The sequence below is a fragment of the Malania oleifera genome, chromosome 8 (genome assembly GCF_029873635.1).
Source record: "Malania oleifera isolate guangnan ecotype guangnan chromosome 8, ASM2987363v1, whole genome shotgun sequence".
NCBI classification, from domain to species: Eukaryota; Viridiplantae; Streptophyta; class Magnoliopsida; order Santalales; family Ximeniaceae; genus Malania; species Malania oleifera.
Genome location: NC_080424.1, coordinates 34,648,797 through 34,673,919, shown reverse-complemented (window position 1 = coordinate 34,673,919; position 25,123 = coordinate 34,648,797). Strand labels below are relative to the sequence as shown.

The 25,123-nt window shown below is 36.1% G+C and overlaps 1 protein-coding gene across 3 annotated transcripts in view; it reads right to left on the bottom strand.

Annotated features, from left to right (window-relative positions):
* LOC131162248 (DNA mismatch repair protein MLH1) overlaps positions 1-25,123 on the bottom strand; it is an 88,162-nt gene that overhangs the window by 40,425 nt on the left and 22,614 nt on the right. For all 3 annotated transcript variants that reach the window (XM_058118543.1, XM_058118545.1, XM_058118546.1), the window contains 3 exons: positions 18,458-18,556; positions 10,065-10,134; positions 9,801-9,936 (listed from right to left, as the gene is read on the bottom strand). In XM_058118543.1, coding sequence (XP_057974526.1) covers positions 9,801-9,936; positions 10,065-10,134; positions 18,458-18,556 — 305 coding nt within the window. The remainder of the gene's footprint in view (positions 1-9,800; positions 9,937-10,064; positions 10,135-18,457; positions 18,557-25,123) is intronic.

Below are 25,123 nucleotides of genomic sequence, written 5' to 3'. Positions count from 1 at the left end.
CCTCAGGCTCCTTGCCTCTTCATCCTCCTCACCTTGGGTTATAGATCCTAGTGCCTTCCTCATATAACAGTTAGTCGTAATTTGTTTGAGTCCTTGAACCCTACAACTTTACATTCTAAGGATACTCTTGCTGATGGTTTAGTTACACCAGTTTCTAGTTCTAGCAATATTCTCTCAATTCCTTCCACTCCTCTTTCATCTGTGTTATATGTACCTAAATTTCCCTTGAACCTACTATAAGTTAGTCAATTAATTAAGTATCATAACTGTTCTATGACTTTCTTTCCTTCTCATTGGGTTATTTATGATTTTCAGACAAAGAAGAGGATTGGTGGAGGGCTTGAGAAGGTTGGCTTTTACTATTTCGATGGTGGCCATGGTGGATACAATTCTTGTCATACACCATCCTCAATTTCTACTCATGGTGTTTCTCTTAATTAATGGCATGCTTGTTTGATTCATCTGCTTCATGTTTCGAGTTTCTGCGTGTCAATTGGGAAAGCATATTAGGACATTTTTTCCATCTAAATCCAAGTCCCGTAGTTAATCATTGTTTTCTCTTATTCATTCAGATAACGAGAATATATTATTTTTAATAATTATGTTGTGCTAATGGGGGTATTTTTATCCTTAAGGATTTATTATTATCAATAATATATAATAGGGCAGACCTAGAGTTGTATGTAGACTCGAAGAAACTAACGCTCAGTTTTTTCCTCTCTTTTTCCCTTCTTCTCCTCCTTTCTCCCCTTCTCTTCTTCCCTCTTCCATCTCTAACTTTACAACAATAACAAAAATAAATTGTAAATGTCTATAATTTTTACTATTATTTCTTATTTGATTTCCTCATTCAATTTGATTAATCATGTTAGATTACCACTTTACCTAAAAGCTGAAGCTATTAGGTTGTGGGCCAACAATGTACATCATTCTTTAATAATCCCCTGCCCATTTAGCCTGATAGAACCCAAGACCTGCTAGAAGCTCTGATACCATGTTAGATAAACCACTTTACCTAAAATCTAAGTTGTTAGGTTGTAGGCCATCAATGTATATCATGCTTTGATGAAACAATATCTAAACAAATGACTAAAAGGAAAAAGTTTTAGTTAACCTTTCCAAAAACTTTACTTTGTATCAAGAATCCAATGTAATTCTCAACAATCACTCAAGGTTAATATGTGGTACCCAAAAGTGCACATCAAATTTGGGAGGAATGTTATTAAACTTCTCGGGAATGCTACCAGAACCATTATTAAAATTTGTTGTCATCACACTATCAACTACTATTGTGCCTTATAATGCATGTAATTTTGAATGGGATCGAGTCAATTGAAACAGCCTCTCTTCATAAAAGTAAAGGTAAGGCTGCATACACTGTGATTACCCCCCCTACCCTCGCAAAGTAGGGAGCCTTATGGCCTGGAGACGCCCTTTAATTTTGAATGAAGCGCACAAAATTAAATTGACCTATTTAGGATATCTTTTAAACAAAACATGCAGTTGATATGTGTGTGTATTTAACCATGCATTTAATGAATCTGTTTCTTTGTTAAAAGGAATGCGCTATTGTCACTCCAAAAAATGCCACTACCCTTTGATTTTTCCATTTGTAAAGTGAAGAAGATTCAGGCAAAAAAAAAAAAGAAAAAAAGTTGGGGATCATTACATTGGAAAACCAAGAGTAAGATTGTCATTTAATACATATAAAAAATGAATAAAAAAATGTGGAGTGTCAACAACTCTTCCCTTTGAAAAGAGCTCAAATGTTAAATTGTGTGGGCCCTTAGAAAAAAATGAGTCCACAATGTATAAGAGATGAGTGCAATAAATGCATGTTTTGAATTGTGTGGGGCATTGTAAATAGATTATTGATTTTTTATTTATTTAATTGGTCAAAAAAGTATTGATTGGTTCTTCTAATTTTATTTTATTTTTTAATTCAAAATATATGTTTGCATATAATTATCAAATATATGATTTCAAAAATAAAAAATAAATTGTAAATGTTTATAATTTGCTTTTACTATTTCTCAGTGTTTTAAAAGGCGAAAGCGTAAGGCGAGGCGTTTTACCCTCCGCGAGGCGAGGCATAAGCCTCAAGGCGTTGAGGCGTAACCTGTTGGGACTGTATTTTTTAAAATAATTAATAAATAAAAAAATTATATATATAGTATTAAAATGAGAAAAATGTTAGAATAATGGAGAAAAAATAAAAATATAATTCTTAAGTATTATATAGGCCAATTTTAGCTAACAAACTCAAATAATGCACGTTAAAAATAAGCCATAATTTTCAAAAAGAAGAGAAAGTCAAATTACAATTTAGCAGGTGCAGCAAGATTTAATTTAAGCAATTAAAATATGAAACAAAAACCTGAGAGACGAATGAAGAACTCAGGCCCGTCGGACACAAACTTCGAAAGAGAGAGAGCAGATGCTGAGAGAGAGAGAGAGAGAGCAGAGGCTAAGAGAGAGAGCAGAGGCTTTGATAGATAGTAGATGCTTCGAGAGAGGCTTCGTCGAGCTTTGCCCAAGCTTCAAAAGAGAGAGCAAAGGCTTCACCGAGCTTCGTCGAGTCTTCGAAAAAGAGAGCAGAGGCTTCGAGAGAGAGCAGAGGCTTCATCGAGGCTTCGAGAGAGAACAAAGGCTTCGTCGAGCTTCGTCCAGGCTTCGAAGAGAGAGCGAAGGATTTGTCAGGCTTCGGCAGCAGAGCAGAGCAGAAGAAGCTTCACGAGAGAGAGAGAGGGAGGATAGGGTTTCAGTTTGTTTTGGGTTCAGGACCGAAAGGCATACGCCTTGCATATGAGGCGTAAAAAAGCGTGGTTTTTGGGCTGATGCATACGCTTTATTGGATTTACGCCTTTACACATATGCCTTGAGGCATTTTTGTCCCAAAAAGCACCGAGGCGTGCCTCGAAAACGCCTTTCAAAACACTGCTATTTCTTATTCAATTTGTTCATTAAATTTGATTAATTAATATCTAAATGAATGACCAAAAGGAAAATACTAGCCATCTAGAAAACTTTACAAACATTGTATCATGAATCCGATGTGATACTTTTTAGGTCCCACGCAATAATCACCCAAGCCTAATATGTGGTTCAAAAAAGAGTACCACATCAAATTTGAGATGCCTTTTTGTAAAGTTGTCATAAATGCTAACAATACCATTATTAAAATACATTATTATCACATTGTCAACTAATAGTGTGTACCCTTAAGAATGCATATGATGGAATAATAAAAAATTAAATTGACGAAATTAGGATTGATTTTAAACAAAACATGCAATTCATATATATATTTATCCACGCATTTAATGAATATATTTCTTTTCTAAAAATATGGTGCTTTTGGCAGTCCACATTACCCTTTAATTTTTAATTTTGCAAACGAAAAGGTAAAGAGAGAGAGAGTGTGAGAAAGATAAAGGGAGGAAAAATTCATCATTTCATTGGATAAATCAAGGGAAAGATTATCATAAAATTAAATGTGGACTGCCAATGGTATTTTTTGGAGTATCAATAGTTCTTCCCTTTGAAAAGAGCCCATATGCTATTAAATCCTTCGACTTTTCACTTTTTAATTGAGAAAGCAAAAAAAAAAAAGACAAATTCGTCATTTTATTGTCATTTTTTGTTCACTTAAAGATCAATTAATGACTTTAAAATTTTAAATAAACTTTTATTTTAATACTCATTAGTACTTTAGGCCTATAATTTTATTTCTAAAATTTATCTTTTAGAAGTTATATTATTATCAATATGAATGATGTTAGACACATTCAACATAATATTAAAAGATGTTAAGGAATTTACCTATTTTATTTTTGCATATAACTTTTTATTAAGGCAAAATAGATTTTAGGTGAATTCAAAAGTAGATACTCAGAAAGTAAAGAAAGTTGGTGGTGGGATCAAGAAGTCCAAAAAACCATTAAGACAAAAAAAAAGGTATAAAATATGGCAAAATTGTAGAAATATAGAAAATCTTGAAAAATATAAAGAGGCGAGAAAAATTGCAAAAAAAACTATGGTGAAGCTAAACATAGAGCGTATGATACTTTATATACTAAACTAGATATAAATGAAGGAGAAAAGGAGAAAATACATTTATAAAATTGCTAGAGCTAAAGAAAGAAAATGATTTAGGCATAACACTGGTCGAAGACAATATAAGGGAGGAGCAGCTTAGATGATTTGAGTATTTGAAACGCAGGTTTAATAGAATATCTGTGAGGAGGAGTGAGTTAGCTATTGTTTCTTGGGTGCAAGGGGATAGGAGTAGGCCTTAAATAACTTTGGATGAGGTAGTGAGGAAGGATTTAATTTCCCTTAATATAACAAAGGAAAAAGCTTTGTTGTTGTTGTATATAACTTTTATTTAGCAATTATAATATTATCACACTTATTTTGTTTTTACTCAAATGGATTTGTTTATATTCAAATATAAATATAATTTAAATAAAATTTCTAAACATAATGCCAATTTTTTATTGAATTTATTTTTTTAAGAAATGTTTTGTTTTAATTTTAAAAGAAAATAACATTTTTTGTCCACAATATGATTCACATTATTCATTCTTTTATATATGATATTTATATACTCTGCTAGTTTATCCCATTTTTAACCAAATGGAGTTTCTTTATTCAGGTTCAAACATTTAATTTATCTAAAATAGAAACTTTTATTTTAGGTATAAATATTATAACTTCTTTAAAATAGACATTCTAAATGTAATTTTATCTAATTTTGGTTGACTTTACTTTCTTTTAGAAATGTTTTGTCTTAATTTTAAAATATAAGGATGATTTTACCCCAAAATGATTCAACATATTCACACTTCTATTTGTAGTATATATATAGATTCAGATATGCATATACACAATTATATTACTTTATTATTTTAACCCAAAAAAAATTTATTTTAGGTTCAAACATTATAACTTCTCTAAAATAGACATTCTAAATGTAATTGTTACCCAAGTTGGATGACTTTACTTTCTTTTACAAATGCTTTACCTTTCTTTTAAAATATATGGATATTTTCAACACAAAATAATTCAAAATATTTGTACATTTATTTGTAGTACAAATATAGATATATATACGCATATATATTGCTAGTTTATTTTACTTTTTAACCAAATAAAAGTTTCTTTTATTTTAGGTTCCAAAATTATAAATTCTCTAAAATAAACATTCTAAATGTAATTTTATCTACTTTGGTTGAAATTATTTTTTTTTTGTTGTCTTACTTCTAAAAGAAAAGGATATTTTGCTCCAGAAAATGATTTACACTATTTGTACTTCCATATTTAGCATAAAATTTACATTTTTAGGGGTGTTTGGTATTACTGTTAAAAAATAGGGACATTTTTGTCCAAAAAGTATTTACATTATTCATACTTCTATACATAGTATATATTTTCTTTTAGGACATATAGATATGAAAAAAACAAAGAAACAAGAGGAATCTATTAAGCCAAGGAATGATATTGTAGTACTGCCCATTTCTCATAACAGATCTGCTTGATTCTTGGTGATGGAGACCTATTATCCTCTTTGATAATCAAGTCCTTGGTCACATTTGTTTTCCCCCCTTCTCTTTGAACCTGACCTGTGAGAGGATTTAAAGTAGTGGGAGTTGGACTGATATATAGTTATGGCACTGTAGGCAGTCCAAGCCTGGCTCACAGTTCAGCTTGGGCTTAAGAAATAGAACTGACTTAAAAGTAGGAGGAGAAGATTGAGCCTGGCCCTGGGTAGGAGGTAACTGGGTCAGTGCATGGTTGGGTTAATTGGGTTTTTCGCTTAAAAGAGAGTGGCACTAGGGTTTAAAATGGTCAGGATGGACGGGAATGGAAAAAGCCTGCTGCAGACAGGCATTGCATGTGGTGCAACAGGTTGTAACATTTGATGATCAACGTTGAAGTGGTGGTCTCTAGTGATGCTTTTCAACGACAATGGTGCAACTAGATAGTGGATGTTGCAGCAGCCCTCTCAGGCAAGGGTGACTGCAAGGGTTGGTGAAGAGATATGGCCAGAGACACTCATTCTATGATGAGGTAGAAGAGTGGGACAAAGTAATTGGTGAAGCTATGACAATGGCTGTCGAGGTTCAAGGAAGATGTTGATATTCAGGAGGCAAGCGATTCAGGTAGTCCTGATTAAAAGGATTCGGTTAGTGAAGATCAGATTTGGCTTCTCTTTCAAAGATGAGAATAACATTCATAGAGTTGTGTTGTTCAATCTGGTCACACAGATCTGAAAGTAACAGAAGCAAAGTTTCCTTCTTTTTTTTTGCAGGTTGCCTCTATTTTCAATCACAATCAACGTCTATTCCTTCTTGCTTTTCTCTACTATTTGCAGTAAAAAGTTCTTGAGGTCCGTTAGATTACCACTCTATCTAAAAGCTTAAGCTGTTAGGCAGTGGGTCAACAATGTTTTTTTTTTTGTTTTTTTATAATAAAAGAAAGTATATTAGATATAAAGAAGAGAAGGTACAACATGTGGGGAGAAGAAGTCCACCAAGTTAAAAGAAAAAAGAAAACAAAAAACACAAGATCACAAAATAGAGCTAACTAAAATAAACCAAGAAACACCCTTTTTAAACCCTTTCCATCATAATCTACCGAACTCTTAAAACTTGCTAATTCCCTTTGACCCTGTACCTTTTGATTTCTGCCATCATCCAAATGAACTTCATGTCCTCCAATATCAATCAGCCTTATATCCATTTTATCCAAAAGAGTTTGAGCTTCTAACTGCTTCGCGATCTCCTTCACTAGTGTAGGCAAAATTCCATCCCCGCGCTGTACCGTATTCGCCAATCCATCATTATCAAAAATAGAAACTCACTCCAAACCTTCCAATGGGGGTGGGTGAACAAAAGATAAATTCCCTATTTCATTGCAGGAGTCAAAAACATATCCATATTGCTCTCATATCTCATCCAACAACAACCCCTCACCACAATCAAAACCACTATTATAATCACTTTCTAAATATGAAAAATCCCCCCATTTCTTTTTCTCCTTGAACTTTCTAGTCTCATTAGAATCTCCGGCATTCTTCTCAACTTGAGGAACTTCCACAATAGTAAACTCTCCCTTAAAATCTCTCCTTAATACCTTTGTTGTAGACCCACTAGTATTTTCTCTCTTATCTTCAAATATCTTTTTCGTTTCAGCACCCAAACAATCTGCCTTTCAACAACCATAAACCTTATTACCTTAAAATCAGCATAAATATGACAATCAACCGATTTTTCCCGCAAACCTGCTTTTTTTCACTCTTTTTCACACTTCCTTCTGAAAATTCTATGGGGTTAGATGCAGATTTATCACCATATTCTTGAACCGAATCTGATCTTCTAACATCTTGAACTTCCTTCAACTCTTGATCATTTCGTTCATATTCTTAACACTTGTAGGCTGAATAATGTTTCTTTTAACTGGGTGTTGAATAGTAATTCCATTACCAAAGGGTATAAAATTCTCCTTCCCAATACACATCTTCTGAGAAGTAGGAGCAATACTTTGGGCCTGTCTATTATCCGAAGCCAACATAGCTTTACAAGAAACCTTATTATCTGAATCATATGTCTTCTTATCACCAAGGCCCTTTTGTGAGAAGCCCATACGAGGAGAACCTCCCTTTTGATCCAAATTGAGGCCTGTAACATCTCCAAAACACTGGGCCTTTTCAAAGAATTCACCCAATTTAGTTAAAAAAGAAATACCCCCTTTTTGAATTACCTAAGCCAGGTCCGAAATGAGAAGCATGCAACCCAACCCAAATCTCCACTGCTTCCTCCCCAAACACAGCCCTAGCCGCCTCTACAATAATTTCTGCTCCATCACAAACCCTAACTAACTTCCATCTTTTTCCTGTCAATCAAAGCCGACTGATTAGTGATTGCCTTGGGTTCATTTCGATGCAACTTGTTTCCACAATGGTGGCACAGCTCTTGTTTCCCAACCTTCAGACCTTGCTTTATGGAATAGGCCTAACTACCGCATCCATCGAATTGCAATTTTTTCCTTCCAACACCACTTGACTCCACAATCTGTGTCGTGAAGAGTTTCTGCACCCACACTGCCATTTTCCTCAAGAAAACCCACTGCTATCTCGTAAAAGGCACTCGTGAAGCTTCGCCAACCTTCGCCCTTTATACCCTGAGAATAAAGACTAAAAACTTCTTCCCTTTCCATCCCAACCCTAACCCCAAAAACTTTCCTACCTTCGTCCATTTAATCGACGTCCAGAGCTTTGTAATACCCAACTGAACCGATCGAAACCCACTTTGAGTGCGACTGAAAGTAGAGATGCCATCAGCGAACCAAAGGACAGCCTCACTGGAAAACCTAACCCACCTACTACAAAAGATATTGTTCTTGACTAAAAGCAAGGATGCGAACCCTCCAACATTATCCAATCGCAGATCGAAGGACTTACCATTGATCTAGATAGAACATTTCAGCATCAGCTACCATAGAAGCTTTCAGGACATCGAGCGCACGAAGGGGAGAAAAGTTCGTGAGGGAGAGAGAGAGATAAAACCGATGAGTGACTGTTTGTGGGTCAACAATGTATACCAAGCTTTAACACACCCCACGCACATGCAGCCCAACAACATGTGAAGAAATAAACACATGATAAATAACACCCATGATAGGGAATACAATAATTTTTTAAACACCACTCAATAAATGCAAGCAACAAAACAAGATTATTGTATTCCCTGTAATGGGTATTATTTATTGTGTTGTTATCTCTTCACGTGCTTTCAAGCTGCGCTGCATGTGTGGGGGAGAGTTAAAACTTCATATACATTGTTGGGTCACAACCTAACAGCTTAAGCTTTTAGGTAAAGTGGTAATCTGACAAATATATAACAAGAACTCTACAAAAATGCAGCAAACAGCCTGCTTGCCTAAACAACCCTGTAAACCCCAGAATAAAAACTGTACGTAGTAAAACGCACAATGTGGCAAAGCAAATTGCAATAGGGGAATAAGTGAGGACTCCTCTAAATAGCAGTGAATCTTCAATTCATTGAAAAGCATGCATGTACATCACATCAGGCTGACCCCTCTTGGCAGTCTCCATTGGAAATCTCTATGGGCCTGGGTTACACGAGGACGTTAACCTATCCCCATTCCCTTTTCATTAATATGAAGCATCAATATATAACAAGAACTCTACAAGAACGCAGCAAACAGCCTGCCAGCCAAAACACCCCTGAAAAAAACTGTATCTGTACTTAGTACAACGCACAATATGGGAAAGAATTGCATCTTCATCCACCCCTGACGAGCTGCCCAAGGCAGGGGAGAGTATTGTAATTAGAATTTTATTGCCTTTACAATATGAAAGCTACCAGCCTCTGCAGTGCTGGGCAATAATCCTTCTCTGACCTAGTTTAATCCATTTGAACAAATTTTAGATAGGGACTAAGAAAGTAGAATGGTGAAGCATTAAATATTTGGCAATCCTTACTGAACTAATAAAATCACTCAACCCATCTGAGTTTGAAGAAAGAGGAAGTAAAGAAGGAATGAGGAAAGAAAACTAAGGGAAAAGAGGAAGGTAAGCCCCCATTATAGCAAATCTTTAACACATGATAAAAACAACCTTGACTGCAGTTTAATATACAGGAATGTATTCATTAACAAGTTATTATTTTAATCTTAGAGGCTGGCCAGCAATTAATGCTCAAAATTTTTTGCACATATTAAAGCAAAAAAATCACTTACATGTGGATAAAATATGGACACAATAAGAATTCTACCTCACAGCATTCAATCCAGAATTCCTTTCAGGATTGCAGGGGGGCTTAACTTGCAAATAAGCATGCAACCTTCCAGCAGGATCCAACGAATCAACTCTAACCATTTTATTTACAGGAACTTTTTGCAGTTTTGACCCTAAAAGGAACCAACCGAATAATGCAAAACAATTTAAGAAAATTAATGAACAAAATCTTAATTGAAGTTGATAAAATACAACCAAGCCAACAGGCAAGCAACACGATCAAAGGAAACATTGTCCATACCAGACGGTGATGGATTAATAGAGGAATCCTTGCTTGTACCCATGGAACCCAATGGAGAGGATTCTACTATCTGTCTCATTAATTTAAGCAAAGAATTAAGTCCCAAAAAAAAAAAAAGCAAAAATTGAGTCCACATGAGGTTTACAAGATTCATCTGAAACACCAAAGCTGCAGGAATAATGGCAACACTAGACACTAATTCAATGAAAAGAGTAATGAAAAGATACTTCATTTTTCCATTGCCAGTTGACATTTCCATTGCATAAATAAATACATCCAATAATTATTTTCAATTTGTGAGTCAGAAAACTAAAATTCCAAAATTTTCATAATCACATATCTCCATATAAGTATCAAGGTGCATACCCATCCTAACAACTAGAGATTCCATGCAATTTATAATAACGAGACAATTAAGGCATACTCCTGGACCCACATTGCGTATCTCTTGCCATTAATAGGGTGTGAGTTTGAAGTTCCAGGTTCAATAGACTACTAAAATAAATTTGGATGGCCTTAGACCATTGCAGATATTAACTACCATTCATGATCTTAAATTTCCACGCAATTTACGTTGAAATTTCTGATTTCCGTAACCCTCGAAATTGAAATGGTAGTCGATTTCTGTCTTGCATAATTTCCGTCGAAATCTCAACAAATCATCCGAAATTTATCAAAACCTTGAAATTTTAGCGAAATTTGTTGAAATTTATCGAAACCTCAAGAGTGAAGTGAAATTTCTCTTTTTAATTTATTTTATTTATCTTATTGAAACAAAAGGTTATCACAAGTGCATTTGAAATTATATGAAAATATAAACCTATAGTAATATTTTATATAACCATTCATGTCTAAATTATCAATATTTGTACAATAAATAATATTTAAATGATTTATGAATTTCATTTGCATTAACTGAATATGTTTAATGTACAATATCTTAATATTTTATTTAACCATTCATGTCTAAATTATCAATATTTGTATAATAATAATATTTAAATGATTTATGAATTTCATTTGCATTAACTGAAGATGTTTAATGTACAATATCTTAATATTTTATTTAACCATTCATGTCTAAATTATCAATATTTGTATAATAAATAATATTTAAATGATTTATGAATTTCATTTGCATTAACTGAATATGTTTAATGTACATCATCTTACAAACATGTTTGATAAACATACTATTTTACAACTTTTCCACCTCATACAAAACATAGATATATTTAATTTGTAATATATTAGTCTTAAAACTTACATTTTTATGTTTGTTAACCATTTCTAAAGTTTCACAAAGAATTTCATGCTTTACTACTAGTTTCCGTTATTTTTTCAAATCAAAATCAAAATTGACATCGAAATGAAAATTTCCATCGAAATTTCTGTACTTTTGGAGCTTTGAAATTTGAGTCGAAATCGAAATTTAAGACCTTGCTACCATTAAACTTCTCTCTTGTAATTTGTGGTAACTTAGAAGGAACCAAATTCTGGGGATTCCAGGATTCCATTAGGGGTTCCTAGACTCCATTTTTACCGAGTGTTAATTACTAAAAAGCAGCAACACAGCATCAACAACCAGGGACTACCAACAAATAACGTAAATGCAGAGACTTACTGCAGAGTCTGCACCAACCCAAACTTAAGCGAGTAAATATTCGTGAAACCCTAACCGCAGATATGGTAACATGATAACTAACCTGATAACATAACTTGAGGAATGAAGCAAAGCAGATCAGAACAATCCAGGGCAAAAACGAAGCTCAACAGAGCTTCATGCCCGTGCCTTCATGGCATCAAAATCATCAAATAACAATCGGCACATGAGGGCACGTGAATCAAGGGACTCAAACAATCTTTCGAGGATCTGCTAATCAGCGATCTCTAAAGAGGCCTATGATGATGATTTTTTGTACAACATACCAGAGAGTTAGATCAAACTGGCAATGGCACAAACAATTTTTTGGCAATCATCACAGTAGGTGCAAGGCCAGGCTCAAGTGTCACTATTGGGGTGCAAGTTTGATGATACTGATTGGCACCCTTATGCATAAGGAGCTTCAGGGTTTTGTTTGGCGGCTTCCAGGTGGTGATGACCGTTAATGTTTTTGGTCTTGGATCCCAATACCAAGTTAGAGAAAATAGAATTAGGAGAAGAAAGTTTATATGAACTGGAGAATCTTCAAAGAATTAGGCCTCCCACTGTAATAATAAACACCATATATATGTAAGAGTCAATAATACCCCCTTACTGCACAGTAACACTAATGTACATATGCACGTAACACACAAAGTAACTGCAAACTATTTTGAATGTCGTGTTTTATAGAGAAAAAATTATCATGAAAAGGGGGAATGTACAAGGAGGAAAATGTTTCCTCCTAAAACAAAACGTGAGGAAAAAAAAATTAAAGAACAATTTCCAAAAACTCAGGTTAACGAAGCCATCCCAATCACAAATTTGAATTTATTTTAGAAAATGTTTGTGTTTTCCTTGACTATTCAAATGACTACTCTCTTTCAGTTTTTGTTCGATTTCCACTTTCCCTAAAAGCTTAAGTTGTTACTTTGCAGACCAAGATTTTTCTTTCCAATAAATAAAGAATATTATTAGAGAGAGAGAGAGAGATGAAGAGTACACAATGAAGAAAGGGAGGATAAGATTCCCCCAAAAGAAAATAAGAAAAACAATTCACAAATCTCAAAAGAACAAATAATTATGAAACAGCTTCACTGGAGTAAAGCAACCCAAATCCCTAGTAAAACTGCCAATGGTAAATGCCAAAAGAATGCATCAAACCCACAACAACACAAGGAACACCACTCTATTTGGAAGTATGACTATAGAAGTATCCATATTCTTGAATATTCTGGCATTTCTTTCCATCCATATGCACCAAAAGATAGCCATAAACAAACATCACCACAAAGCCTCTCTCTCCTTCCCCTTCTCAAACCCCCCCAAACATAGCACAAGAGAAGTGACAACGTAAAAGCAATGTATGTCAAGCTATCCAACACTTTTGCTCCATGTGCAATCTGATCTCGAATGTGAGGAGCTAACAAATCAAACTTGAATATATGCACAATCACAAATGAAATGAAGTGGACTATAATGGACATAAGAAAGAAAACACATATAACAAGACTTGCTCAGAAACTCCTAGTTTTCTACTGATACCAAGTTATTATTCACTTGACCTAAAAGCTTAAGCAGTTAAATGATGTCCCATAAATATCAACAATCTTATCATTCTTGTTGAATAACTAGGTAAAATGGAATAGGTTCCATAGGTCTCTCTCTCTTTTTATTATATACGTCAAGCACAATACGAATGACCATAATACCCTTACTAACTTACACTTATTACAAACCAAACTCTAACAATTAGTAATAATGTGAAATGACTAAATAACCATTAACACACCCCCTCAAGCTGGAGCATATATATCATATGCTCCTAGCTATTTACAAATGAATTTCACACGAGCACCTCCCAAGGCTTTAGTGAACAAATCAGAAAGCTGAAACTCGAACTTCACATGAGTGGTTGTAATGAGCTTCAAGTTTCTCTCGAAAAAATGGCAATCAACTTTAATGTGCTTTGTCGGCTCATGGAAGACAGGGTTGGAGGCAATATAAATAGCAGCTCGATTATCTCACATCAACTCCATAGGCTGAGAATGTAGAAAACCTAGTTCTTTCAACATGTTCTTCAACCAAACAAGTTCACATGTACTGTGCGCCATAGCCTTGTATCCTAACTCCACACTCGACCTAGCCACCACAGTTTGTTTCTTACTTTTCCAAGACACCAAATTAACACTGACAAAAATACAATACTCGGTTATGGATCTATGATTGTAAGGTGACTTGGCCCAATCTGCATATGTATATATCCCTAAATATGAGTGTGACCACGATCCTAATATAAAATACCTCTCCCTGGTGCATCTTTGAGATATCTCAAAATGTGAATTACTGCATCCCATTGACTTGTTCTCGTGGAATCAAGAAACTGACTCACAACACTTGTTGTGAAGGATATATTTGGTCGGGTGACCATTAGATAATTCTTTTTCAACAAGTCTCCTATACTGACCTAGTTTAGGCAAAAAAATCACTTATATCTAGCACTAACTTACTATTAGGATCCATGCGTGTATCAACAAGTTTGGATCCCAATAGTCCCGTCTCATCTAAAAGATCAACAACATACTTTCTTTGTGACAATACAGTTCCTGTATGAGATCTCGATACTTCAATACCCAAGAAGTACTTCAACGGTTCCAAGTCCTTGGTCTGAACTTAGTCTATAGGAAAAGATTTAGGTCTTGGATAACTAGATCATCATCACCAATGATCACAATGCCATCAACATATAGAATAAGGAAAAATCTGTCGAATGGAGTATGACGATAAAAAACAGAGTGATCTACTGCACGCCGATGAAGGTCAAACTCAAGTACTACAGCACCAAAACGGCCAAACCATGCCCTTGGAGATTGTTTTAATCCATACAATGATTTCTTAAGTCGACATACTAAGCTTGATTCCCCCTGAGCTACAAACTCAGGTGTTTGCTCCATTTATACCTCCTCATGAAGATCACGGTATAGGGAAGCATTCTTGACATCTAACTAATGTAGAAGCCAATGACAAGTGGTGGCTAAAGAAATGAACAAACGTGCTAAGGCACATTTAGCGACAAGAGAGAATATGTCAGAATAATCCAAACCATACACCTAAGTATACGCCTTAGCAACAAGGAAGGCCTTCAAACAAGCCACAAAACCATCAGGATTGAATTTCACAATGTACACCCAGCGACAACCAACCACAGACTTATCAGGAGGAAGAGGTACCAAATTCCAAGTATCATTATCATGTAGTGCACATATCTCTAAAACCATTGTTGTCCTCCACCCATAATGGGACAGGGCTTCAAAAATAGATGGTGGAAGAGCAACAGAAGACAAAGTACTAACAAAACAATAATAAGAGGGTGACAAGAAATCATAACAAACAAAATTAAAGATCGGATACTGGGTGCAAGTGTGTTTACCTTTTTGAATAATTATAAGAGGACCAACATCGTGAAAAATAAGATCATCTAACAAGGTAACTAGAGGCACAGTAGTAGAAGCAAGAAGAGGCACTTCACCCTTGAGTCGCCACGTGTATACCTGCAAATTGAGGCAATCCAAGAAGCGACGACTCAAACTGGATGAAGATGTACGAGGATTGGGCATAGATACTAGGTTTGGATCTAGAAGTCAAGGCAGAGCAAGAGACTCATTAAGATCAACAAAACTCAAGGAATTATAATAGTATGGTGTAGACTCAAAGAAGGTGACATCAGCAAAGACAAAAAATCAATGTACAGTAGGATTATAACTTCGATATCCTTTTCGAGTATAGGAATAGCCCAAAAAGATACATTTGATAGCACAAGGATCCAACTTATCCATTCTTGGAGTTAACTTATGAGCAAAGGACACCCAACCAAATATACAAGGAGGAAGGGAGAATAAAGGACCCTTAGGGAAGATAAATAAATATGGGATTTTGCCGCCAAGGAGAGAGGATGGCATTTTATTGATAAGGGAACAAGCTGTGAGCACAGCCTCACTGCAAAAAACTTTGGGGACATTCATTTGATGCAATAGGGTACGAGTGACTTCAAGAACATGTTTGTTTTTCGACTCTGCAGCCCCATTTTGTTGTGGATTGTGGGCACAAAAGGATTGATGGATCATACCAGAGCTAGTCATATAAGTAATGAATTGGGTACTGAAGTACTCCTTAGCATTATCACTACAAAGTATCCTAACTAGCACATCAAATTGAGACCTTATTTGGGAACAAAAAGCACAAAAGATATCAAACAACTCAAAACGATCTTCTATTAAATTTAATCAAGTCATCCTAGAATAGTCATAAACAAATGTAACAAATTACTGAAACCCCAACTTTGATGTGACATGGCTAGGACCCCAAATATTGGAATGGACGAGGACTAACCACTCATTTGTCGACCCGAGAAGCAAAGGGAACACAATGATGCTTGCATAATTAACAAGTCTCACACTCAAGATTAGGCATAGAACTCGATGTAGGAATCAACTGTTTCAACTTGTCCAAGGACGGATGACCAAGGCGACAACAGATTTGGAGTGGTGTAGCTGCGACTGTGCAAGCAATGGGTGGAGAAGTCGACTCAAAGTAGTAAAGTCCACGAGCCTCACGTCCTATCAATTTTCTTTCTCGTCTTCAGATCCTAAATAACCACAAAATCAGGAAAGAATGTGACAGAACAATTAAGTGACTTTGTAAGCTTACTAACTGACATGAGATTGGAAGGAGATTTAGGAATGTAGAAAGCAGGAGAAAGAGAGATGGAAGGAGTAAGATTTATGGTTCCTATCCCCTTGATAGAAATAGTCAACCCATCAGCAAGGGTAACTTGAGGTATATTTTTAGGATATATGGAGATCAAAAAAGAAGTTGGTTGCACCTATTATATGGTCAGTGGCAATAGAATCGATAGCCCAAAGGCTAGTATGAAGAATACCAGATGACATACAGACTGTAGGATTACCATCTGGGCAAAAGACGCAATGTGAGAAGATGCTTGTTGAGACAACTAATACTGTAGAAATCTTGAATACTCCTCCTCTGATATAGTCACAGTACGCAGTTCACTCAAACAAGTGATTAACGAAGGAACCATACTTTTGGGACTTGCACTCCATCCCAACATTCACAAACTCAGACCAATGACCATAAGATTAATTTTTGGAACAATCAAAACAACCACGAACAAGGTGACTAACCATGAACAAGTCGCAAATAAATCAGTACAAGATTGCCACAGCACCAAGAAGCTCAAACACAGCCCAAAAAAGCAACTCACAGCAGTAAAACAATTGGAGAAGTGAGCCACAGAAACTACCATGGCCTCATTAAAACCGCTTATGAGCACTGTCACTGCTCCAAGAAAGTCACCAATGACTGTTACTAACACCGAACAACAACTGACGAATTACCACAAGTGCATGGTTAAACAAAGATAGGATCTCTGAGCAAAATACATGTCCAACAGCTTGATATTTTGATATATAGAAGGAATTAGATCGTTGAATCAAAAAACACAGCAAATCCCACAGTTTTAGACCCAATGAACTCAATAACCATTGTTAAACTGCTTCACTAAGAATCAAACAACCATTCCTCGGGTGCTGCATTTAAGCAATTAAAAAAGGTGAGACCTTTGGGCAAACAACATCACGAAAAACTCCAAAAATATGTTAATAGAAAGATTGGATCACTGCTGGATCATTTCAGGTCAAAACCATGCCTGAAAATGGCTTCACGTGCCGGCACGCGAGGTCGGCCCTGGCAGCCTTTGTCCAGCACATGAGGGCGCATAGGACACTGCCTGGAGGTCGGATTTCAGTGGGGGAGCAGATCAGCAGTGTCTGTGGGTGACTATAGTGTTGGTTTTGACAAATCTATAGTGGATTTGATGTTCTCAAACTGGCAGTGTTGCCCAGAAAATTCCAGCGACTGGTCTGACTTTCTGCTGCTGCTGGCTGTTTTCTAGGGTTATAGTATAGCTGAAAAATCTTCTATGATGATAAACATGCAGCGAATTTGGGGTTTCAGGCTTCGGTTTGATGGTGGTGGTAACAATTAGGGTTTAGATTTCAGAATCATGCTCTGATACCTTGTTCAATAATTGGGTAAAATGGAAGACCTAAACTCAATGATAGGTCACTCCCTCTATTTATAATATATGTCAAGTACAATACAAATGACCATAATACCCTTACTAACTTACACTTATTACAAACCAAACTTTAACAATTAATAATAATGCTAAATGACTAAATAACCATTAACAATTCTTTCCTTGGATTCTTCATGTACCAAGCCAAGAAGCAAAGGCAGGTCTCCTTTACAAAAGCATAATTTCTTAGAGACAAGTCTTAAGATTTTCCAGTTAAAAAGACAATTTTCAATGTCTTCTTCTCTATCAAAACTAAACGAGATTGAGTCACAGCCAGTCACCTAACAGAAAATACGATGTAACACCATATTTCATTAACGAACATGGGAGCATGTCAAATGCACATAACATAATGAAATTAATAAATAGGAATTACTAAATGAAAGCTTGTGCATTCTTAATGCAATTATGCAAAATAAATCTACAACATGTTAGTTGTAAGAGAAAACTATTTCAAAAGTTATTAAAGCCACCAATACAGAACATGCAAATATTTGTTTCGATCAGTAATGCATTATTAATTTTTTTTTTAAAGTCAAATTGGAAGAATTAATAGAGCTTATTTAAGGCTATATAACCAAATTGACAAAATACCTGTTCTTGAAATGTCCGTGCCTCATTGGAGGTTGTCAATTTTAAGTCCACCACAGTCTGTATTTTCTCAATAATAATCTCCTGATTTAAAAGGCTAACCTGCCAAGCAATACGTAGCATTCAGACAAAAACTAAAATCAGAAACACAGACAGGAAGTGGTATAGGCCAGCACGTTACATTTATCCTTACATAAGTCAAATAAAAATCTCAGCATTTCATTACAAAATTCATAGTTTCACACACTGTAGTCAAATCAAGGCTTCCACGTGCCGCACGGTCTACATGCAGTGTGCAAGTCAGACAGTATCCTCACAAAGCTTGGAAAGAGTCTAGTATGTTTTTACATAGCTGTGGACTTGCATTGCATCTTTGCACTATGTTTCTCTAAGAAAAAATAAGATTCAAAATGTAAAAGGTAAATTTTAAACTATTAATCATAACATACCTACTGAAGTATCCAAGGACTTACTGATGAGGAAATATGCATTAAGGTAACTAATTTTTGTTTTCCCTTCTCTGAAGTATGTGCTGCTCCTGCACAGCAACAACTATTGCCCACTCCTCCTACTCAACTGATACAAGCTACTAGGAAGCCAAAACCAGGTGTCAGTATTGACAGAGTATAGCTTTTTCCAGCACATGGGAAAGTCTCTTGTCCAAAGCTCCAGACTCAAAAAGGACCTAATTTTAGTCAGCTAATCAATATCTTCCTCCAGAATCTGCTTCTCCTCAAACACCGTTTTCTGACCCACTAACAGACTTGCCACTCCTAACTGCTTTAATAATATTGTCTCTCCTCTAACCATCCATTCAATGATTGAGCAGGAACAGTCTATGCTCAGCTCTTCTACTATAAATCAGTCCCTTTCCTCTATGACACACAACATTCCTGTGGGTTTTCCTGGCGCTTGCCCTTCAGATATCTCATCACATGACACCTACACTATCCTCTCTTAGTGCCTGTGTATCCCATTCCTCCCCTATATCACAGTTCTGACTGCCAATGGCTCCCATGCGGTTGGGGGTATAAATACATTCTATGTTCTTCAATTGTCTCTTAGTTTATGGTCAATAAGTCAACTTTGTCACTCAGGCTTTTGTGTTGTTTCTCGTGTTCTCCAGGACCAAGAAAACAAAGAGAGGAAAAATAAATAAAAATAATAATATGGCACTACATGAAAATGTAATAGAACCAGATTCCAATTAACAAACTCAAACTTGAAAAGGATGTAACTGATTTAGGAAGAATGGGGGATAAGGGATTGATCAATTAAGGATTTCTTGTTCTCAAGTCCGGGAACAAGATTGGGACAGGGCATACAGCTGATCACTTACACATTGTGGAAAGCTTATTGGGACAAGGCATACAGCTGATAACTTATACATTGTGGAAAGCTAGATTGCTCCTATGGAATCTTCAGCTTTATTCTCTTGGAGCATAGTTCTTCTCAATTGTGCTAATGGCATTCTAGATCAGGTAATTCATTGAATGAGGTTTTGAAAAATTGGTTTTTCCTAGAGTTTTGAGCAATGTATCTATCAATGGCATCTATTCTTCTAGGGAATGCAACCTTGCAGGGATGTTTGCTTCACCATATAACACAAAAAGCTTTATGTCTAAATCTATTTCACTCCTCTATATATATATACACAAATTTTTTCAAAAAGTACTATTGCATGAATTTTTAATTGTAGTCTAGCTTGATTCACACTCAAAATTGTCTGCTTTAAATTTTATTTAATGCATTTGTATTAAAAATGGTGCGTGTGGTTTCTATTAGTTGTAGGGTGTGATTTAAAAATTTGTCTATGTGAGGTGAAAAAAAAACGCAAACATGTGCTTCGCCTATGTAACACAATTTCTTTGTACACACAGCCGGTCCCAAACCTGGATAAAGGAGCAAGGATGTCTTAGGTAGCTAACAACCAGCATAAAACTTTGTCAGATCTTATTATCATGAATTCTTACCAAATTCACCTAGATCAAGGGAATAGACTGGGTCAGTATAAAAGGGAAAGGATAAATAAGTTACCACAAGAAACTAAGATTATATTAGCAACTTCGAATATAGGGACTCCTACGGGAAAAAGTATGGAAATAGTGGGAATAATGTTTAGGAGGAAAATTAACTTAATCTGCCTTAAAGAGACAAAATGAGTAGGCGAGAAAGCTAGAGAAATTGAAAAATTAGGATTTAAACTTTGGTACACTGGTAAAGAGAAACATAAAAATGGGGTGGGTATTATTGTAGAAGAAGACCTAAAATGTAGTAGATGCTAAAAGAATAGGAGATAGGATCATTAAAATCAGGATAGCTTTAGGCTTGAAGATAGTGAACATCATTGGTGTGTATGCTCCCCAAACAGGACTAGCAGAAAATCTTAAAAGGAAATTTTGGGAAGATATGGATAGTATTTTACAAGGGAGACCAATGTCTGAAAAGACATTCATAGGAGTTGATTTTAATGGTCACATTGGAAAGTATAGTATAGGATATGAGAGGATACATGGAGGCCATGGATATGAAGATAAAAACAAGGTCAATGATACAATCTTAGATTTTGCCTTCTCTTACGATTTGATTATCTTGAATACTTGCTTTATAAAAAGAAAAAAAAAACGCTTAATAACCTTCAAGAGTGGGTACAATAAAAGCCAACTAGATTTCTTCTTAACTAAGAACAGGATCGTCTATCTTGTAAGGATTGTAAAGTTATTCCAATTGAAAGTTTGGCTACACAACATTGAGTCTTAGTATTAGATATATATATATATATAAAAATGGAAGGGAAAGAGTAACATAAGTCAATGCAAGAGAACTAGATGGTGGAACTTGAAGAAAGATAATATGGTAAAATTTAAAGATAAAATTATCAAAGAGGTTTCAGGAGAGTCCAAAGAAAGATACTCGGAGATAAGGTTGATGCAAATACTATTTGGAATAGAATGGAAAATTCTATCGTAAGGATAGCAAAAGAGGTTTTAGGTGAGTCCAAAGAAAGATACTCGGGTAGTAAAGAAATTGGTGGTGGGATCAAGAAGTCCAAAAAGCCGTAAGACAAAAAGAAATTGCTATAAAATATGGAAAAATTGTAGATACATAGAAAATCTTGAAAAATATAAAGAAGCAAGAAAATTGCAAAAAAGACTATTAGTAAAGCTAAACATAGAGCTTATGATGTTTTATATACTAAATTAGATACATAAGAAGGAGAAAAATACATTTATAAACTTGCTAGAGCTAGAGAATGAAACTGCAAAGATTTGGGTGATATAAAATGTATAAAGGACGAGAATGATAATGTCTTAATTAGAGAAGGAGACATAAAATAGAGGTGGCATAGAAACTTTGATAAATAGTTTAATGAAAACCAAAATGAAAGATTGAACTTCAAAGGGACACGTGAAGAGAAGACTAAAAATAGAAGGTTTATTCGCAAAATTAGAGTCCTTAAAGTTAAGATGGCATTAGAAAAGATCAGAAGTGGGAAATCTATAGGACCAAATAAAATACCAATTGAAGTTTGGAAACGCTTAGGGGATAAAGGAATTGATTGGTTAACTAATCTATTCAACACTATTATAAAAACCAATAAAATGTCATAAGAATAGAGGAAAAGTACATTAGTGCCTTTGAACAAAAAACAAGATATTCAAAACTGTAATAACTATCATGGAATTAAGATTTTAAGTCATACGATCAAATTATGGGAAAGGGTGATTGAACATAAAATAAGATTAGAAAAGAAGATTTCAGAAAATCAATTTGGTTTTATACCTAGGACATCAACAATAGAAGCTATTTATCTTTTAACAAGTTTAATGGAAAAGTTTAGGGAAAAGAAAAGGGACTTGCATATGGTTTGTATTGACCTAGAGAAAGCTTATGATAGAGTACCTAGGGGAGTTCTTTGGTGGGTCTTAAAAATAAGGGAGTTTGTAGTAGATATACAGAGGTCATTAACGATATGTATGATAGAGTAGTGACTAAAGTTAGGACAATAGAAGGTGAATCTAGAGATTTTCCAATCATAGTAGGTGTACATCAAAGTTCTACTTTGAGTACTTTCTTTTTACTTTAGTAATTGATGAACTAACTAAGAATATCCAAAATGATATCCCTTGATGTATGTTGTTTGCAGATGATATCATGTTGATTGATAATAGGAGGAGCAGATTGGAATCTAAGTTAGAACTTTGGAGAGCCACATTAGAGTCTAAAGGGCTCAAGATAAGTAGGAATAAGACAGAATATGAAACGTAATTTCAGCAATGTAAGGAATGGCAATAGAGAGAAAATTAAACTTGATAATTGGGAGATTATCAAGTTTAATATCTTGGATCAATTATGCAAGCTGAAGGGGAAATTGAAGAAGACGTAATAAATAGAATTAAAACAGGCTGGTTAAATGGAGGAGTGTGTTAGGTGTGTTGTGTGATCGTATAATACCCTTAAAATCAAAAGGAAAGTTTTATAAGACGGAAAATCGATCGTGGAGAAAATCGGTGTGCCCTATAACTGGTCGAACAGATCATCAATTCGGGGTAACGGGTACTTATTCTTTACTATCACTTTATTAATCTCTCTATAGTCGATGCACATCCTCATCGACCCATCCTTTTTCTTTACAAACAACACCTGTGCTCCTCAGGGTGATACGCTCGGTCTGATAAACTCCTTGTCAAGAAGTTCCTGCAGCTGCTCCTTTAATTCAGATGGAGTCATTCTGTATGGAGCCTTAGATATAGATGTTGTCCCTAGAAGCAACTCGATGGCAAACTCCACCTCGCGTTTAGGAGGTAATCTCGGTAAGTCTTCTAGAAAAACATCTGAGAACTCCTCTACCACGGGGATATCCTCCAGTTTAAGTTCCTCCCTCGGTGCCTCTTTCACAAATGCTAGGTACCCCTAGCATCCCTCTAGGAGTAGCCTCTTTGCCTGAATGGCTGAAAGGATCAGTGGTGTAGAGCGCACACACAACCCGAAAAATATAAACTCCTACTCCCCAGAAGGTCGGAACACTACTTCCTTCCTGTGGCAGTCTATACTCGCATAGCTGGCTGCTAACCAATCCATCCTTAGAATAATATCAAAACCATGCATGTCAAAGATAATCAAGTTAGCAGGCCTCATTCTCCCCTGAATCTCTACTGGACAGTTTCAGATCACTTTACTACACACTACCACTGACCCTGTCGGTGTGACCACCTCTAACTCGACATCTAACGATCGTGTTTCTACCCCGCACAATTGATGAATTCCCGATAAATGAAAGAATGTGTCGCACCTAAGTCAAACAATACAATGGCTTTATTTGAAAGCACATAAAAGTTACCTATCACCACATCTCCTGCATTCTCGACGTCGTCAGAAGTCAAGGAATACACCCGCGCCTGAGTCGTACCACTCTGGTAGTTTCCACGCGGTGTCTGGTTACCTCCCCAATTCTGCTGCTGTGCATGTGGAAAATTCAACGTCATGCGGCAATCTTGTGCCATATGTCCGGGCTTACCACATCAGAAACAGTCACCGAGTCCGCCCCTGCACTCTCCCAAATGCCACTTGCCACACTTAGGGTAAACAGGGTTTGATGAGGTAACCTAAAATGCTCTACCACCCGTATCTCGTCGCTGACCTCCACTGTTACCATACCTCCTCCAAGGACCCTGCCTCGCACTCATACGAGAACTAGAAGGCATCGGCCTCTTCTTCGGGTTCTGAACCTCCCCATCTCCCTGTAGGCTCGCCTCTGCCACAGTGGCCTTATCCACCAGTGTAGCGAACTCCCACACCTGTAACACAGCCACCTGCTTTATAATCTCCTGTCACACCTCTCGAACTTCCAAACCTTTGTGGACTCGTCAGGTACCATGTAAGGAGCAAACCATGACAACTCCACAAATCGGGCGGCATATTGCTGAACAGTCAGTTGTCCCCGAGTCGGGTTCAGGAACTCCTCTGCCTTTGCTTTCCTAACAGAGGCTAGAAAATACCGATCAAAGAAAAGCTCTCTGAAACGGCTCCACGTCATTGCCGCTAGTACCAGTCTCTGCTCATCTAATAGCTTTACCGCTTCCCACCATCTCCCAGCCTCTCCAGTTAGCTTAAACGTGGCATAGAGCACCTTCTGTTCATTTGTGCATCGCAGTACGGCCAAGATCTTTTCAATTCCAATTCTCCGCAATGATCGGGTTGGTACTTCCCACAAAGGTAGAAGGCTTCAGGCAAGTGAACTTCTTAATAGAATCTCCCAACTCAGCAGCGGGATGATCCTGCCCCCGAGAACTCCGCATAACCTCGGCCATAAACTGCTGGGCGAAATCCCGAAGCACTATTGTAGAATCGCTGCCACCCTTATGGCCAGCCCCCTCACTACTATTCCCTCTGGCAATAGCGTTACTGTCCCTAGGATCCATCCTGAAGAAAGAACCAAAACGAATTTAGAATTCTAATATCCTAACATGTCCAGTACAATTATAACACTAAAATGCCCACTTTAAATAAATTTCAGATACCGACCTAAATCTTTTCCCCTAATTTACGACATACTCTGCCAATTTCACATTTCCATTCTAGTTTTCAAGTTCTTGCCCCTCCGCTTGGAAACAAAACCATCAATGGATTGTAGTGGTTTTTTGAACCCGTCAACTAATCCAAAAAAAC